Below are 20,124 nucleotides of genomic sequence, written 5' to 3'. Positions count from 1 at the left end.
GTCCCATATTGTAAAAAGTGACATTTTCATGTCTTTTATATTATAAAGCAGGGTTAAGTGCTTTATAAATATTGTTAAACTATCAAAGCGCTCAATATACGGAGAAATACGCACAGCCCGTATTCAGAAATTGTGCGTTTGAAACAAACCGTTAGGATTTCTGTCTATTTGTGATGTCATGAATATACAATATTTAGACCATTACACGGTTTTAAACGTAAACATTCTAAATGTGTCCCAGTTTATTTCCTGTTGCAGTGTAAGTAAATAACATCAGCTGACAGGAAGTTAACATGGACCCAAACTGTTGCCTAGGAATGCAATTCCATTGCAATTCCCTTGAAATGCACTAAAAACGGAGCGTTTCAGACAGAGGGTATATACAGCTATATTCAGGCAGACAGTATGAGGAAAATAATGTGTTTTGTGAACATTACAGCATGTAAACATGTTCTAGTAGAAACATAAAATACAAGTATGAACCTGAAAATGAGCACGATATGGGACCTTTAAGCAAAAAACATTTGATTATGATTCAAATAGATGGATTTTTAATCTGGATGCAAAGAGTTGTGTTGTTGTGGATGAGGCCCAGCAGTTATAATAAGATAAGAGGGGGGGGGACCCAGTGATGTCAAAATGATGCAAAAATGAAATAGGGAAGCCTGCAGATCTCAGGTGTCTTCTGCAGCAATAAAGCAAATTAGAAAAGCAGCAGATCCTAATTGGACTAATAGGCTGCCTCGGTGCGTTTAGGGCCAGTTGGAAGAGCAGAAACGCATCTTGTCTTGTTGCTGCTACAGCTCCTGGTCCTCCTGCAGCTCCTGGTCCTCTGATCGAGTGCTCCCAGCTCCACAGCCTGTATCTGATCGTCATACAGAGGTTTCCCCCCCTGCTGCATGCGTAACATCTCTCCAAGTCCAGCCGTGTGGTTGCTCACCAAGACCTCACCGCCTGGATCTCATCTTCCTACACGGAATACGCACGACTCACTCACACTGAGCGAAAACCGCTGAGGCGAAATTAAAAACGCCAGGATTTTACCTCCTCGGGTTCAGTCCACAACCGAAACGAGGCTGGGATTTCCTCTTATCATTTGATATTTGACCGATCCTCTTTTTTTTTTGTGTGTGTTGGGTGGAGTCAACCCGGAATTCTCCAAATTGGAAAACCATTGGCACATTTCAGGTAGGTTGTCGGCTGGTATAGCCCTACATTAATCTGCTCCATAGTCGAGCAATGCAGCGAGGCATCATTTCATGTCATTTCTTTCATGCATTTTGTTTTTCTCATGATGTATGTGTGTGTGGGTTTGCTGCTCTTTATAAGCAGGGCCGCAGCGCGCACGGCGTGTGTCCACAATTTTAATTCCCTTTAGAAATAAGAGTCGCTCATGTTTGACAGATCTGCATCAACAATTAGCCTCGTTACAGGCGGATAAAACAATGCAGACCTTAAAGTCAAAGACCTAAACTGATGCAGCCGTGTGAGCTTCATCAAGAAGGGAAACCTATACATGGATAAAAGGCCTGATAGCTTCCCTACGAGGCTGTGATGATTAAAAGCTATAAATTGGCTTTAGAAGCCATGAAGGGTGGGATTGGAAAATGAATTCACCGTCTGCATGCATCCCCCCTTTTTTACAAAAACATCAGCTTCACATCTGTTTAAATACATTGATGCGATGAAATGCAATAAATAAGCATGATGCAAAAAAAAAAAAAAAAAAAAACGTTGATTCAACAGCAACCCCACCTTATAGTGAAATGCTTCATATTTGCATGCACATTAATATAAAACACAGCTGTGGTCAGGTGTGTCTCTGTGCTGTGGCTGCCAAACTGGGACATTTCAGTGAGTGAGGGGGTCAAGAAGGGGCCTAAAAATGAGAGCAAGATTTAGTACATTGATAGATGCACAGAAAGGGCTGATTGCAATGGAGCATATTTAATACACTGCACTTGCATTGATGCACATTGTGGAGAAAGTTGAGAGGATGAAGGTGGACAGTAAGAGGAAGGAAAGTTGCAGGTTAGATTCAGGTCCAAGAGCTGATAATTCAAAGAAAATGATGCAACATAGACCATCAAAATGTGTCCTGAAGTGCCCTTCAACAAATAAGAACAACTTGACCACAAAAAAAGGCAAAAATAATCATGCATGAGCACTGACTGTAAAATGACAAACTGCTGTCCAGCTGCTGCCCTTTAAGCTCTTTTCTTCAGATAAAATGGAGCTTGGCTGCTGTAAAACAGAGTCCCTCCAGACAAAATGGGTCCTTTAAATAAAAAGGTTGTGGCAGAGAATGGCTGCTCCAAGGGGGGGTAGAGACATGGCCGGGGGGGGATGCTGCTTTGTGGATTTAATGTGATGTTCATTGACTCCATGTGTCCCCCTTTTGTGCCTGTGTTTGGCGTCACAGGAGCACCATGAAGGACGGTATCGCCAACAACAGCACGGCCAGCATCTCCCATGCCAGGAAAGCTGTGGAGCAGCTGAAGATGGAGGCCTGCATGGATAGGATAAAGGTACAGCTCTTTCTTATTTTTACCTGTTTCTTCTTTACCAAATATGCAATGTGTGGATTTGTAAATGGGCTATCTGAAGTGTACATTATTCTAAAATACTGTATCAGCTATTGTAATTGTTGGAAGCTTTGTGTTTTGCCATTTTATGCAGCTACAAGGTCTATATATTAATATGATTAATGTGAAATCTTACACTGATTTAGACACCTTGAGTGTTTAGAGGGGTACAATATGAGTGACAGTCTTCAGCTCCCAGCAAACATTTTCATTTTTATTGATGTAAAGTCTGAACAAAACACCAAAAATAAATGCTTAGAATTACAACGTTATACTTGCTACTTACGCCTTAATATTTGCACACAATTGAATGAAAGTAATCATTTATTTGGCTGAAACACTGAAGCTATTGTTGTCCAAAGCACACATCAGTGAGCCTCACTGTTGCTGACAGGTTCCTTCATCACGATGAACCCTGTAGTTTATTTTGACTCAGTGACCTGCTGCCATATCTACTTACTAGTGCACCAAATGTGTGTTCATCCGCGGCTCAAATTAGTCCCATATTAATGCACCGTTCAGTCCTGTTTCAGTAACATTTGATCAAAACTATAGTGCCCGGCTGTTTTGGGAAATTACTGAGCTACTACGACTTCTGTATTTTGCAAAAATGAAAGCATATATGTGTGGCTTTTTTGTTGGAACAAATGGGCTCAGGGGCTCAGAGTCACAGAGAGGCTGGTCGGGCCGATACGTTTTCGGTTTTGGTCATTTTAATGGGATTTGTTGACAATAATAATCTATTAGCAGAAATAGAATATATAAATTTCATACCTATGTTTTTCATTAGTGTCTAATCACCTGATAAAAAATAGAGTTGTGTTTTTGTTACTTTACAATGAGCCGTTTATATCTACATAGGGAGCGGGTCCTCATCACGGAGTCCGCCTTGTTGCACCGCCATATTTCTACAGTAGCCTAGAACGGACAAACCAAACACTGTTAACTTTTCCTGCTTGGACTGGAGTCAATAACATTACTCGCTCCCGCCATCGCCACCGCTCTCTCTCTCTCTCTTGCTTCACCCCTCTCTTGCTTCACCCCTCACTTCCAACATACACACACACTCTAAGCACTGGCTCTGCTCCAAATGACCTACCCACACTTACAACTGACTCTAGCGAGGACCATTCACGTTTTTGCGTCGGCCACCATGTTCTATACATAGACTGTACATAAGAAGTGTACGTAGTCACCGTGACATCACCCATTGGTTTGTGGACTGCCAATTTGAAGCCTCAAGTTCGGCATTTTAGCTGTCGCCATCTGGTCTTTTTGCTACCAGACGTGAGAGGGTGGAGCTAAGTACAATCGAACGCTAAATAAGCAGAATTTTTAGGTGACCAAAATGTTAATATATTAACTTTCATGAACTGAAAACACACTGTGAAAGGGTTAAAGTTCTAAGACGAAAACACGGACAACACCCAGACCAGACAACGCCGTGGTAGAAACCTGTCAATCACAAAGTAGCCACGCCCTAAAGCATCCCCTGCTTTATGGTCTATCTGACTCTAAATGGGACCAGAATTTACTAAATGAACATCATGCTGTATTGAAGAAGACTTGAAACTACCGATTGAGACCATAAAGTCATGTTTAAAATGTTTACTGAGGTAATAAATCAAGTGAGAAGTAGGCTCATTAAGCACTGGCTCTGCTCCAAATGACCTACGCTACTCTTACAACAATTGACTCTAGAGAGGGTCATTCACGGTTTGGCGTCGGCCACCGTAGCTCTCCAGCACACTTGGCACACGGGAGAGGCTTCAGTTGGTTGCAATATCCCCACCTCCCAGCTGGATACTACCAGATCCTACACACTGGACCTTTATCAGGGAAAATGTCGAGAGGACCAAGTCAGGTTTTTTGCCATGTCTTAGCCATCCCCTCCTCTGTGACAAACCAGCCTACACATGCTGCCATCTTGACATTTAAACCATCCAAACACAACAGCTAGCCTTGCTCTGTCCAAGGGTAACAAAATCTGCCTTTAAGCTCACGTTATATATCATTATATCTGATTTGGCTGGAATGCCAGCTCCTGGCCAAGAAATAATCCTGCAAACAAATCCCTGAAAAAAATTGATTATTTCTAAACTTCAGTTTTTGTACAAACTAAACAAAGAGAATAGTGAAGCCAATGCGGATGTGCCTTAAAGAAGTGTGATTGTATAGAAGTCTGAGAAAATAAGCCTACTTCTCACTTGATTTATTACCTCAGTAAACATTGTAAACATGAGTTCATGGTCTCAATCGCTAGTTTCAAGTCTTCTTCAATACAGCATGATGTTCATTTAGTAAATTATGGTCCCATTTAGAGTCAAATGGATGATAAAGCAGTGTATGCTTTAGGGCGTGGCTACCTTGTGATTGACAGGTCACTACCACGGTGTTGTCTGGTCTGGGAGTTGTCCTTGTGGTTTGTCTTACAGCTCTAACCCTTTCACAGTGTGTTTTCAGTTCATGAAAGTTGATATTCACATTTTTGGTCGCCTAAAAATGTCTGATTCAGCATTTGTTTGTACTTAGCTCCACCCTCTTATGCCAATTCTGGTTGCAAAAACCAAGATGGCAACGGTCAAAATGCCGAACATGAGGCTTCAAAACGGCAGTCCACAAACCAATGGGTGGCGTCACGCCGACTACTTCCACTACAGTCTTTGGTAGCAACTAATGTAGCCTTGAGCCTCGAGCAGAGTTGAGAAGCGGGCTACAGAGGTCTGATCAGCTCCCTTTTTTTCAAACTCCACAACCCCAGATTTTTGGCTGGACCACTGAGTGATGAAGTTACACTATTGGTCGGCTTGGTGTTGGAGTTTCCTCATTGGCTGTTGCTCTTTCAAAATGAGAAGGCGGAAAACAATCCTTTATGCAAATGAGCCCGTCCAGCCAACGCGTCCGGCTCACGAAACTTGGACCAAGCTGTCAAACTAGGCGATCTTGTTCTAACATGTAACGAGATTCAGCAGTGGCACAGCCTATTTCTCACTTAAACTGTTTTTAGAAGTAGATTTTGGTGGATTGTTTAGACGGAATAACATCTGGTGGACATGTACCACTGGATTTAACATTTTAGACATGCCCACTGAATATTTGTAACAATTTAGCCACAAATTCACAGACTGTGACCATACACGGTCCAGCATGTACTCGGTTTTCATTTTCAAAGTCTTCGGCCTCAAGTGACGCTGACTCAAGTGACATCCCTTGAAGCCATTTATCAGACTTTATGCAGCTGGAGCCACAAAAGTCTTTTTTTACAGTTTTTAAACATATATAAACATTCATAATTGACCATAATTAGTTGTTCCCGTAATTTATTCCAACAGCCGACTGCGAGATGACAACAAAATTAATGTTTTTCAGCTTAGTTTAGTGCAACTTCTTCTGACAGACGTCACATGAAGCTTCAGTTCACCTAGAAAGCACCAGCATCACCACCTCTCTGTCAGAGTGAATCCACTGTGCACAGCTGGGAGACCCGAGTAGCACCAACGTGGTAACTGTGAGGGATGAGCCCAGAGGCATGCTGGGCTTCGGTGATTGTTGACCACATCTGACATTAGTTTTCTACCAATGTGGGTCAACTTCTCTGAGTGTGATCATTGAGATTGTCTTTGGTTAGCGCTTTCTCATGCAGGCTTCTTCTCATCTTACATTGCCTGTGTTTGATTTCGGGAGGTGTGCTGCAGGCTTGTGAGCGTAAGGAAGTTCAAATTCCCAGTCGCAACAAAGAAAATGTGCACTTTTAAATTTATTCGCTTGTTCTATACACAGACTAAGAAGTAGATGTAGTCATCGTGACGTCACCCATTGGTTTGTGGACTGACGTTTTGAAGCCTCAATTCGGCATTTTGTCCGTCGCCATCTTGGTTTCTTGCTACCAGAAGTGAGAGGGTGGAGCTAAGTACAATCGAACACTGAATAAGCTGAATTTTTAGGCGACCAAAATGTTAATATTAACTTTTTATGAACTGAAAACACACTGTGAAAGGGTTAAGGTTGTAAGACGAAAACACGGACAACACCCAGACCAGACAACGCCGTGGTAGCGACCTGTCAATCACAAAGTAGCCACGCCCTAAATCATCCACTGCATTATGGTCTACTTGACTCTAAATGGGACCATAATTTACTAAATGAACATCACGCTGTATTGAAGAGGACTTAAACTAGTGATTGAGACCATAAACTCATGTTTACAATGTTTACTGAGGTAATAAATCAAGTGAGAAGTAGGCTCATTTTCTCATAGACTTCTATACAATCACACTTCTTTATGCAACCAGAGGAGTCTCCCCCTGCTGACTATTAGAAAGAATGCAAGTTTAAGACACACCTCATTGGCTTCACTTTTCAGACCCCGCGGTTGCCCACTGGTTCTATATAATAATCATATTCCTGATAACCTCCTGCAGCCCCACCAGACTTTTATTGTGAAGCAGTTCAGGCCTCATAAAGAGTCCTTATCAAACAACACATGGTTAAATATTGACCACTTTTCAGCCGTTTATACTCCTTATGGTTGAGGTCAGTCACCATGCTTTAAAATGTCATTTTATTTTCACTGTAAATAGAGATTTCTATCTTCCATTCATTAGATCGAACAATTCCTAGAAGTCTTTGTTTTTACTGCACGATGTTTTCACCCCACTAAATGGCTATTTTACATGGCTATGTGTCTGACGTGTGAAGGGGATTCGCAACGCTGTTCATGAACGTCTTCTTGTGCAACCTAAAAGGCCGTGTCATCATCTCATTCGGTATGCTACTCATGTGCTCAGGGAATGATTGCCCCACAGCCCCGAGGCTGTTCGCTCAGCATTATAGCCGGGGCCTGGAAACCTGCCATACACCATCATCCCTACTCAGCACAACAAAGGCTGCTTACAAGAAAACCTCCTCAAACAAAGTGATTATCCCCAACGTGTAATCAGGGTTTGGAAGATGTTATCAGGAAGACCTCTAATTTAACCTACAAGTTGACTTTTAGTCTGTTTTCAGATATTTACATATTTTTTTGAATGAGAAGAGCTGGATTTAAAGGGCAAGTGTGATCTATTGTTAGAAAGGAATATGATATCCATTATTTTGTTTTCATTGGTCTATAATCACCTGAAACTAAGAATTGTTGTATTTTCGTTAGAATGAGCCCTTCATATCTACATAGGGAGCGGGAATTTAGTACGCCATGTTGTACCGCCATGTTTCTACAGCACAGAACAAATCAAACACTGGCTTTAGAGAGAGCCTTTCACATTTTTACGTTTGAAGTGGCAGCTTGAATTTGGTGGTGGGAGGTTACCTTGCACGGCAGCTGGATTCTCGCAATGTCATGATGTGATCACGCGAGCATCACATGATCACATGAAAAGTAATGCGTTTGGTCCGTGAGCTGGCTTGCCGGACACAATCAGCATCCTGTGAGGAGCTACGAGCGTGGTTTAGGCGTGTAGAGGCGACTGTGTTGTTCTAAATAACAATGCTCGTAGATGCTGCAATAGCATCAGTTACATCAGAACTGGAGAGTATTTCTTCATTGAAAGAAGAGCAAGGAACGGCACTGAAGGCTTTTCTGGATGGAAAAGGTGTTTTCGCTCTTCTCCCAACTGGCTTCGGCAAGAGTTTGATTGTTCATCCAATCACCTACCCAGTATTTTTTTTGAAAGTGCCTTTTCCAAACAGTTTCCAATGACGGCTTCTCAGACGGTTCTGTGTAACAAACCATCTGACAGGGTCAGGTTAGGTGGGAGGGGTGAGGATGACATCACTGCCAGATGCCATAAAATCCTACACACTGGTCCTTTAATATACTGTCAATCAAATATAAGTGTCAGTCAAGAAGTCATGTTTTCATTGATTTTCATTCTTTTTTTTAATATATTTTTTTATAAAATAGAATATATATTTTTTGTGGATACGGAAATTTGCAAGAGAAATATAAATTACCGTAAACATTAAACATGCAAGGGGGTAGAAGGGTAAAATCCCCTTTTTTTTCAGCCCAAAGCAGTAAATCGAGTGTAAACCACATTAATATTGCCATTAAATTGTTAATCAAGATATGAATCTTGAAGCCTCAATGTGTACAGTTGTATTTTTTTATGATTTAATGGTAATGTTATAGCAACAATCCGTGACATTATTATATTAGTACTATTTTCTTTCAGTTTCAACAGAATGGAAATAATCCACATGTTCTTATCCCAACTCATCACATACTGGCGCTTTGTCAGACCCGTCGGCATCACTTTTCGGTCGCAGTAAACACGTGCTTATTGCTGCAAATTAAACAAAACACTTGCTTAGGCTGGGCTTAAAACTACTACGTTTGTAGAGTGAAAATGTGACTTGACGTTGTGAACACGGGACACAAATGAACAGCTGATTGTAAAGTGAACATGAACAGCGGTCTCCTGGATGAAAGCCTTGTGTTGTTGTTGGATCCGTCCACCACCCCTCCTGCCTGCCCGGTGTGTCTCTCTGGCTGTTTAAACTACGTCACCACAGCACTTTCCCTGAGCGTTTAATATTGATATGGATGGGTTTACATTGTAGTTAATGGAAAGCCTGCTGTATCTCATACCGGCACTAAAGGGTGCGTCCTGGGGCGGTATCACACGGCGACGGCCGTGACAAAGCGTCAGTGTTTGACGCCCTGGGAATGAGAACGGGCTGTAATAATGAGGTTGATTTTTGTGCTGCTTGTGATTCTTCTCGGGCAGACTTTAGACACTGAAACACAGTACAGTGCTGCTGCTCTGGTGTGAATTTGATGTAACTGTCATGCATGAATGCATAAGAATATTAAGGAATTTGGAAATTTTTTACACCAATTTTATCAAACTGACCAGCTTTAATACTGGATTTTGTTGTCAGTTGTTATTACATTTACACATTATGTTCAGGCCTCCATCATCATACCAAAAGGACCAGAAATATGTGCTTTCCATTTCCAGTTAGTTTGGAGTAAGAAGAATAAACGTAGCGTAACAATTAGTGGTGTTGCCATCATGATTTATAAAAGAAAGAACATAATATTAACTTATGTCACAGCAAGAAAAATGGCACCAGCATCCACCGTAACAAAGTGGTGGTTGAATCGTTCTTTAAGTTGTAAACCGTTTATTAGCGTGCATAATAACTTGCTGTCATGTCTAAAATAGTGTGCAAGGTAAACTAAGTCATTTAAAGTGCTGCTGAAGGGTAAATGGTAAAACGTGTAAAATGATGTTCTGTTAAATGAGTCACTTGGTGTCTGAATAGATTTGACTCGTCAGTTTTATTGTCACCTTCGCATTTTATGGAAAAAGACACGTCAGACTTGAATGTAAATGAATCTTAAATGTCACATCTGATTGCTCAGCTCCATAGTGGATCTAACAAATATTTAAGCTTTCTGAATAATTGAGTTCTGCAGTCTCATTTGCTGCATCTTTATTATGTGAAAACCTTTTAGCAACCAAAACAAAGCTGTGTTAGTTTTTACAAGAAGACATACAGCCTCGTTTCTTTGCTTGACACACAGGCACATTTGTGTTTAATCAGGCCGTAACTTCTCATCTCTATAGAAAAAAACATGTGTGACATTAGTAAAGTTTGCTTTTCAGCCAACTATGAGGACATTTATATGAAATAACTGCCAATATTTGGGTTCACATACAGTTTTACTCTTTGTATCAGTGCTTGCATTTCTCAACAAATTATCAGCTATAATAATGTTCCAAGAAAAACGTAATGAATGCATTAAGGAGGAAAAACGTTTCCACTGATTAAGACAGCAGGCCACGTTAGGCTTTAGGCGATTATAAATATTATATTAAGTTATTTATATAACATTTTTGCTAATTCAAAAGTGAAAAAATAACTTATGTCCTCAGATGAGAGTTGATGTCTCCCTCTAAGGAATAACTTTTGATCAGCATGATTTCACATCTGTATTATTTTCTGAGCAGCAGCAGTTGGATGATTGAAAAGCAGGCAGCTGTTTGTGCTTTAATAACCACTTGGCACATCAGATGTGGAGATCCAAATCACTCTTTATTAACGGCCTCAAAATAAAAGAGCCACTGAAGTTGAAGGTGGCGCTAAATGAAAGCAGAGAAAAGTACAAAGAAAGAGGAGGAAACAGACAGTTGGCCACGTCTGGCGATCCCTTAAATTTAATTAAGGGATCTGATCTTAAGGGATACTGAGTGTGTATCAGTGACAACTAGAGGAGTCTCTGTGCTGCTGATTGAGGGATCACCACATCCTCATTAATTGCTCAATCAGCCAAAGGAATGTGATCTGTGCTAATTAGAAGGACTCTCCTTCCATCATGGGGCTGCAGTGTAATTACAGTCAGTCTGGGCCTAATGACACACGCCGTGCAATACCACTTCTTGTCCTGTGGGGCTCCCGTTCTCTGCAGAAAGCCTGGCTGCAGTTTCATGATACTATAATTATTGCATTTACTTTGATTATGAGAATAATTAAGCTGTTTAGTTGCATTGCAAGGGACGGCTTTCTTAATGTTCCCACTTTGTGCAGACCCTCCGATTAGTGCCTGAATTAGGTCAAATAGAGACAGACATCTAAAATAAATACGCAGCTAATATAATTTACCGTTTAATATATATTGTGTCCACACCGCTGTTTGTGTCCCGTGCGTCACATTACAATCAGCTGTTTCTTTGTGTCCCGTGTTCACAACGCTCAGAGTCGTTCTCCCTGTACAAACGTAGTCATTTTAAGCCCAACCATGTTGTTTTTCCTTAAACCTAACCCAGTGGTTTTATAACCTGAACCTAAGCATGTGTTTTTGTTTACTTCACAACATTACACACGTGTTCACTGCGACCGAAAAGAGTGACGCCGAGGGATCTGACAAAGTAGACAGTAGTCAGTACATGAGGAGTTGGGATGAGAACGTGTTGATGCACTGTTGTGTATCTCCGAGCTGCTTGCCAATGTGGACTCTTAATCTTGTTTCTGACTTACTGGTACAGCATGAGGTGCCTCAGTGGTTCTCAAAGTTTTTGCTTTATGCGACCACTTAAAATGAAGCAATGACCTTCTCAGAATGATTCATTTGAAGGATTTCTAGATGCCCTGTAGAGCTGAAAGTATACCGTGTCCCGAATCCTATAGGTAGAGAACCACTGAGGTAAAGATACAGCAAGTAAACCTGGAGGGATTCTGCTTCTAAGATATAAGAAAAAATACATTTAATTTCTGGTTGTTTATTCTTAAAGAGCTGTCTATTTTGACATGGGAAGGTATCGAACAAGTTGACAGGATGAGGCTGCATGTGATAGTCTATATTTTCCATATTTTTCTTATAATCAAATTCCATAAAAAGACCAAAACCACAAGTACTGACAAGTATTTCATGTGTACCTCAACCTTTTCTCCCTCCATTGTTGTAAAAACACTATTAAAAACACATCAATGGGCCACATTGTTGCACCAGACCAAATGTGCATTAATCCACGGCCGAAAATAATCCCCAACAAATGCACTGTTTACCCCTGTTTGAGTAACATTTGTTATAAACTACAGTGCCCAGCTGTTTTTAGGAAATTTCAGAGCCTTTGTGTGTAACATTTAGGGGGATCTATAAGCAGAAAAGGAATATAATATTCATAACTATGTTTTCATTAATGTTTAATCACCTGAAACTAAGAATCATTGTGTTTTTATTAGCTTGGAATGAGCCCTTCATATCTACATAGGGAGTGGGTCCTCTTCATGGAGTCCACCATGTTTCTACAGTAGCCCAGAACAAACAAACCAAACACTGGCTCTAGAGAGAGCCTTTCACGTTTTTACGTTACCTGAAGGTCACCATAGTTCTCCGACACGCTTGTGAAACTGCGGTAACGTGAGCCGCAGAGTGCAAAACCATTGTACCGCCAGCCGCCGTCTGACTTCTCCTATAGTAGTGTTATTACGGTAAGGATGGTCTCTGAGCGAGGTGAACGGCATTACCACAGTTTTGCACTCTGTGTCTCATATTACCAAAGGCTTGGAAAGGGAGGAGTGAGCGGAGGGGTACTAAGTTGGTTGCAATCTGCGACCACACAACTAGATGCTGCTAAATCCTACACACTGTCCCTTTTAAAAAGTGAAATTATATATATTTTAGAGCCGATTATGTCTACAGTAATAACAAATGGGCTTGCAGCTGCGTGCCACAGCATAGGGAAGTCAGAAAGAATTGAGAGACTAACACATTGTTGGTTATGGTCTTTTCATGGGATTTGTTCACAATAAGAATTGTTCCTTTTTAAACTACTGAAATCTCGACTGAACAACCCCTTTAGACTGGTTGAGACTGTAAAAATAATACTGTAATAATCATGTTGAAGGCTGATAGGCATGATGGATTTTGTGCATTGTATTCTCTTGTGAGAGCAGCAGTGGGTGAGGTGAAATGGCAGACAGGAGATCAGATGGCTCTGTCCTCCACGTAGATCCCTGAGCCCTCGCCGTCCCTCTGATGCAGCTGCTCCTCTGCTCTCCATTTGGCCTCCCCCTCCCGTAACCTCCCGAGTAGAAACCTACATTCACATGCAGTCTGCCCGTACTGTAAAATGTATAGTCACTGTTTGACTTTGAGAAATACACTGCACAACTTTTCGCCTTGAGGCAGAAAGTGTGTTGATAGTCCCACCCTCCTTTTCCCTCTTTGGTCATGGTCCCGCCTTAACACCTGTCAGTCATCTCGATGAGCTGCTGCCTTTTATTGCCTGAGGCTGAGGTAACCGGCATCCGTGCAGTTGCCACAGAAGCTGACGAATCATGAACTACATGCAATTTCAAAGAAAAAAGAGCCATGCAACATTCATCCAGATTGTGGACTTGTCTCATCTGGTGCAAGTTTAGTTTCAAAAACATTTTCTCTGAGAATGAACACACAGCGAGTTGCAGACCAGTGTGAGCTTCAGTGCAAGGCTACCAAAATTAAACCATAAAAGACAAGAGTTCTCTGGTCCTCCATGCTTTACTCACCTCACAATATTCACCTATACAATACTTACTTTCAAAGGACAGATAAAAGTATAAGAGAAGTATAAATGATACTAAACTAGGACGGTCAAAGTTAACGCGATAACATAAATTTGTTTTAACGCATTAATGCAACTTGCAATTTTTACCTCGTAGCGGGCTCAGTTTAGAGTGAAGATACTGGTATCATATGAAACTAGAAAATCAAAAGAATCCATTGGTACCAACCAGGTCTTACTAGCTTGTCGTGAAGGAAGTTAAACAACGCTCCAAACGTACACTAAATTTTGGCGAGGAAAAACTGGCATGGCCATTTTCAAAGAGGTCCCTTGACCTCTGATCTCAAGATATGTGAATGAAAATGCGTTCTCTGGGTACCCACGAGTCTCCCCTTTACAGACATGCCCACTTTATGATGATCACATGCAGTTTGGGGCAAGTCATAGTCAAGACAGCACACTGACACACTGACAGCTGTTGTTGCCTGTTGGGCTGCAGTTTACCATGTTATGATTTGAGCATATTTTTTATGCTAAATGCAGTACCTGTGAGGGTTTCTGGACAATATTTGTCATTGTTCTGTGTTGTTAATTGATTTCCAATAATAAATATATACATACATTTGCATAAAGCAAGTATATTTGCCCACTCACATGTTGATAAGAGTATTAAATACTTGATAAATCTGCATTTAAGATACCTCTTGAACGGATAAAATATGCAATTAATCCCGATTAACCATGGACAATCATGCGATTAATCACGATTAAATATTTTAATTGAAATCTGATCTTGTGACAGCCCTACTGTGATCCTTTAGTAGACATACATCTTAATAGTTATTATATAATAGTCAGATTTAAACTGATCACTTATGCATGTCTTTTTCCTTTGTCTCAACATTTCAGGTCTCCAAAGCGGCTGCGGACCTGATGGCGTACTGCGACGCCCACATACGCGAGGACCCCCTCATCATGCCCGTCCCCGCCTCCGAGAACCCATTCCGGGAGAAGAAGTTCTTCTGCACCATCCTCTGATGAGCTGCCGGTAGAGCTGTATGGGTGCAGGCACGACGTTGCCTGTCTTCTCTGTCTTCACCACACCTGAAGCTACTGGCCATAGGCGTTGAGTTGAGTTTTGCCAGGTGGACACTCTGTTGTTGGTCAGCTCTGTCCTGGTGGCTGAAGGTTTTGGGGGAGTCAGCTACCAAACTGGCAACCCAGTGAGCGTACCATGTCTTGTTAAATAGGTTTGTTATTGCTTTGTTATTAGAGAACAGCCTTGCTCAGTGCTTAATGAGATGAGAGATGTTTCTTTTCTTTTATTGTGCTAGATCTTAACATGCCTCAGGAAACAGAAATTTGCCCAGTGTCTACGACTTTTTTAAACATTTATTTCCCTTTATCTGAATAAAAAAGCATTAATCTTTGTATTATCTTGAACAGTTAGTTTTTTATTGCTTTCAATTTGACACTTCCCTCACTAGTGGTTTTTCTTTCAATTTGCCTCCAGAGTCACAAACAATTAACCCGCTCGTTTTCAGTGCTGCAGTATACAGTCAGATTCAGATTAGGGCCCAGAAACGGAAACCTTATCTCACATAGTAAATTGTTTGTTTGTGCCAACTACCGTGGTAATAAGAAGGAGGTGGCTGCACATCAGTTCTGCTGCAAATAAATAAATAGACTCTCTATTTATCGAAAGGTGCAGAGCTAATGTTTCAACAGCGAGATGAGTTCTTCGGGGTTATCACTGTGCAAACAACCCGTAGGTCAAAAATTATTTATGAATCTGCCACCTCCTTCCCAGGCCCGCTCTCTAATGCATTCTACCTTTGCTGCTCTGTTTGATTTATATACTTCGTCCACTTCAAATCAGAGACACTATCGGTTAATCCTGCAGCCCCTGACTGGAATATTCTTACGAGTCGCAGGACGTCTTTTCTTTTTATTTCCTTAACGGTCTCATTTGTTTTCTGGGCATGTTTCCTGAGCCTGATTCTTTTTGCCTGTCCTAGAGTGAATGGCAAGGCCTTTGACATTAATGCCAAACCAGAGGCCTGCATGTTCCTCCGCTCCTTTTTGACTACCCCCTCTGTTTCCGAGGGACCGTCAGTCTTTTAGAGTGTACAGTATGTTACAGTGCCAATTTCTGTGAGAGCAGTGTGATCTTCACACTGTGCTCCCACAGCCTTTTTTCCGTTTTGTTTGTTTTTGGGAAGAAAAAGCACACTGTCGAAACATTTCCTTTACATGGTAGTTGAATAGCATTTGCTAATTTTTACGATGAATTGTTATGATCGTTATTAATATTGTTATTATCAGTAGTATTATTGAATATTTGTTGCACAGCACTGACCGCTACATGACGTGTAGTGCTACTAAGCTTGTATGATACTTAGGGAAAGAAAACATTTATAAATCATGCAATTATTGATACTATCTGAGTATTTTTTAAAAATAATGGTAAGGGTCGGTTTACATAATATGATCCCTTCGGTGGTTCAGGCTTTTTGCATCATCGTTTCTGTAAAATTAAAAAGAAATTTCCTCTTGGTACTTGAACAGCCATCGCATTAGGAATCAAACTGTCACAAACTATTGGACTCAAATTGTTTTCAGGATAATTATTCTCTTTATTTCCTAAATAAAAAAAGCTGAGACTGACCTCATGGCGCTCCCACTGACCTCATCTCAAGGATGGTGCCAAATCTGAAACAAGAAATATAACGGCTAGAGATGAATATTGCATGGATTTATTTCTATCTATAACAGAGAGAACTATTATGATATGAAATATTGCCTCTTTGTTGACTTTCTGGGTGCTACCCTGCACATAATAATCTCATTGGAGTCCGGATATGTCGACAATGTGCAGCTGTATTCATGAATGGTATTATCGTTTTGGTAAAAAAAAAAAATAGCATTTAAATAGCAGGCTTTGTAAATCCTTTGATGGATCAAATGAATTAAAGGAAAACGACAACCCCAATGTGCCGTGTCTTCAATATCTCTGCCTCGTGTCTTTCACTGAGCTACAGTCTGATCACACTGATGACATAAAAGGCCACTGCAAACCGTTCAGGGTCTCACAGATGAACATGATATTCTGGTGTGTAGTGGAGACCTCCTGTGGCTGAGCTGAACCATAGGCCATCTGGATGCACTGTGTTCATGCGCCATGGCATTTTTTTTTTTTTAAAGGATTGTGATTCAATTCAGCCTCAGCCAGTTCGCCTTTTACTCTGCAGATCTTCTAACACCGCAGGTCACATGAATAATGTCCCTTATATGATTCACATTTTCTTTTGTAGCTATTCCATGTGTCCATCCATGCATGCATTGCAGCCTCACCTGGGAATAGACTGAAATTACCACTTTCTACCAAGTTTTATTGATATTTGTTATTAATTTTAAGCACTTTTCAGACACTATTTCACTGAGCTTGAAGGTTTGGTGACCATATCGGAGTCAGAATTGCTTGGTTTGGCCTAATAATGGGTCAAGTTATAAAAACTGGCAATAACTGAACAGCTTGTACAAAAACAATATGGACACTTTTGATGAATGACACTAATAAGGCAAGTCAGGTATCCTTTATTGATTTTTTTTTTCTGACCCAATCCCAAAAGACCAGGATGTAATTAAAGAGAAGCAGAGATAGAGGGGTGTTTTTTTTTTTTTTAAAACCTTGGCACAGCTGTGGTGTGTATTATTATCTACCTTTATTACAAGTTAAAGACACCTGAAATCTATTTTCTCAATCAGCTTCGTGTTGTGATTGATGGGTTCCTACATGAACACAGTGTTGTCTCCAAAGTTAGGACAGTTTTTTCACATTTATTCTTTTTCTGAGCTCAGAAGCTCTTGAGGTGAGCAGGGCTTAGTTGGAAAAACGAGATGTCTCAAACTTCAGTGCAACATTTTCTTTTAGCAACATTTGAATCAGAATATGATCAATGCTGGTGGGTTGTTTGGTCAGTTTCAATAAAATCTAAACTAACACCCACACATTCCCGAGGAAGCATCTTAGCTGAATTCTTTAGGGTTTTATAAATACCTAAGGATGTTCATTTTCTTGACTTTAAATCTAGACTTTAAATCTAGAGTGAAGATACTGGTATCAAATGAAACTACAAAATCTAAGAATTCATTGGTACCAACCATGTCATACTAGCTTGTCGTGGAAGGAGGCTAAATAATGCTCCAAACTTACGCTAAATTTTGGCGAGGAAAAACTGTCATGGCCATTTTCAAAGGGGTCCCTTGACCTCTGACCTCAAGATATGTGAATGGAAATGGGTTCTATGGGTACCCACGGGTCTCCCCTTTACAGACATGCCCACTTTATGATAATCACATGCAGTTTTGGTCAAGTCATAGTCAAGTCAGCACACTGACACACTGACAGCTGTTGTTGCCCGTTGGGCTGCAGTTTGCCATGTTATGATTTGAGCATATTTCTTTATGTTAAATGCAGTACCTGTGAGGGTTTCTGGACAATATTTGTCATTGTTTAGTGTTGTTAGTAGTCGATAATAAATATATCCATACTTTATACCATTTCACAGTTGTAAACATAAACAACGCAAATGTGTCCCATTTTATTTCCTGTTGCAGTGTAAGTTAATGACAAAAGCTGTCAGGAAGTAAACATGGACCCAAACTGTTGCCTAGCAACGCAATTCTGTTGAAACAGCCTATAGAACTCTTCATTGCCATTGTGTTGCTATGGCAACAGTTTTGGTCCAAGTTTACTTCCTGTCAGCTACTGCATTAACATTTAGAGTGTTTATGTTGTCAAGTTTGAAAAGGTCTACAGCCAAAATCATTTCCCAGAGGGCTTTGAAGTCTCCTCTTTCCTCCTTAGACCGTCAGTTCGGATAAGAAAGAAAACTTTTATATGAGAAAACTTTAGTCACTATAGAGAAAAATACAAGTTTTATGTACCAAAAACTAAAATTAGAAATTCAATAAGTAGGTCTCAATATGATGTGGTATGCTCATCAGATGGGACCAAGAGAAATCTATATCAATCCAAAGAAAAGTGCAGAGTGCTGAGAGTTGCAAAACAAAAGAACAATGTATACACCTGGATTTGAATAATATAAACAGAGCATAAATAGGTTTCAACAAATAAATAAAAAGTTAAATCAGCGTTGAGAACATAAACAACAACACTAAGATAGAGCAGATATCCGCAGCAGAGCCAGGATGTTAGGTTGTGTTTCAAGAAACCCTGAACATGCTATGAATAGCCTTTTCCTTTCAAATGAATAATGTGTTGCAGAGAGAGAACTGAATCATTGTAATGAGTATGAATATGACTCGAAAAAGAATTATATAATGCACAGGAAAGTAATTATCCCTAGGGCAGTAGGTTATCTCATACCGAGAATCTGTGCAGGAGCAATTTTCCAAATTGAGCAGTGAGCCCCCAAAGAGTACGCAAAATACATGAGAATAGTAATAATTTCCGATAAGATTATTTATCTACACTCACAGCATGCTGTTTTGGAGCGCTTTCATTTCTGGCATACAGTATGTTGCATGCCAGTGTTTCCCATTAAATTATTATTTTCCTCTAGAAGGGGTTGGTAAAGTCTTACTAAAATAGCATTTATGCAACACTGGAACTCTAAAATCATTACAAATGAAATGTTTACAAGCATGGCAGCAGACGCTCTGGGTGGCGTGGCCCTCTCTTCCTCTCCAGGAGAAACCTGGGTGCTCTCAGAGTCAGAAGAAATCCTCCTCAAACACCCCTCTCCATGCACAATAGATTCCACTTAAATGATTCATGTGCAGCACAGAGTAACGGGTTTAATAAAGTTATGTTCTAATTTTGAAGCTGCAACGTGTCACCTATGGTTTTAGGGGGATAAAATGATTCATATGTTTTTGTTCTACTCTGCTTAGAAGGTTTTTCTCACTTCATTAGAAATTCACAATGTGATCTGAAGCAAAACAAACAGAAAAATTGCACTTCTTTATCTGATAAACATAGGGAGGTTTGCCTCAGAGATACTGTTTGTAGCTCTAATCAATTTGTTTTAATGTTTCACTTTACTTCTAAGGAGATGTGATAAACTATTTATCGTGCTTACTATACGATTTGAGTGGAAATTGAAACTGCAAGGAGCCTCTATTTTTTATGGGGATGTGTAAAATCTAAAATGTATTGGCTGAACCCAAACATTTATCTTGTGATAGATTATACAAAATTATAGTACGAAGAGATAGATACCACTGCTGATCATAATCCTATGTAACCCCAATATTATTATTATTATTCATAACAGCTCTTCTTTTATAATTTGTATTGCTACCGTGTCATGATATATTGTATAACAATTAGGTGATTAATCTTTTCTTTTTTTAATCTGCCATATGTACTTATTTCAATTATTCAAGATCAGATTGAACTTTAGATGTTTTAATGTTTTTGTTATCTTATTATTATTATCATTTGTATAAATTTTTTTTATGCCCTGATACCCCAAAAAGTTACATCACAGCTGGCATTTAAATTAAACTTCAACAAA

General features: G+C 40.1%; 1 protein-coding gene across 1 annotated transcript; it reads left to right on the top strand.

Moving 5' to 3' along the window:
• The first annotated feature begins 690 nt into the window (after positions 1-690).
• On the top strand, positions 691-16,571 carry gng4 (G protein subunit gamma 4). The gene is made up of 3 exons (XM_074646609.1): positions 691-1,188; positions 2,423-2,528; positions 14,489-16,571. Exons 2-3 carry the CDS (start codon positions 2,430-2,432, stop codon positions 14,615-14,617), a joined length of 228 nt encoding a protein of 75 aa, XP_074502710.1. The 5' UTR covers positions 691-1,188; positions 2,423-2,429; the 3' UTR covers positions 14,618-16,571.
• The last annotated feature ends 3,553 nt before the right edge of the window (positions 16,572-20,124 follow it).

Source organism: Sebastes fasciatus, chromosome 9 (genome assembly GCF_043250625.1).
Source record: "Sebastes fasciatus isolate fSebFas1 chromosome 9, fSebFas1.pri, whole genome shotgun sequence".
NCBI lineage: Eukaryota > Metazoa > Chordata > Actinopteri > Perciformes > Sebastidae > Sebastes > Sebastes fasciatus.
Note: the sequence above shows the minus strand (reverse complement) of the source record. Positions and strands in the feature narration are given on the sequence as shown.

What these genes read in the sequence shown, in the direction of transcription:
- gng4 (XM_074646609.1), top strand. Translation starts at nt 2,430, where the DNA reads ATGAAGGACGGTATCGCCAACAACAGCACGGCCAGCATCTCCCATGCC. An exon ending in CCTGCATGGATAGGATAAAG is followed by an intron (nt 2,529 to 14,488) that starts GTACAGCTCTTT and finishes TCAACATTTCAG; the next exon opens with GTCTCCAAAGCGGCTGCGGA.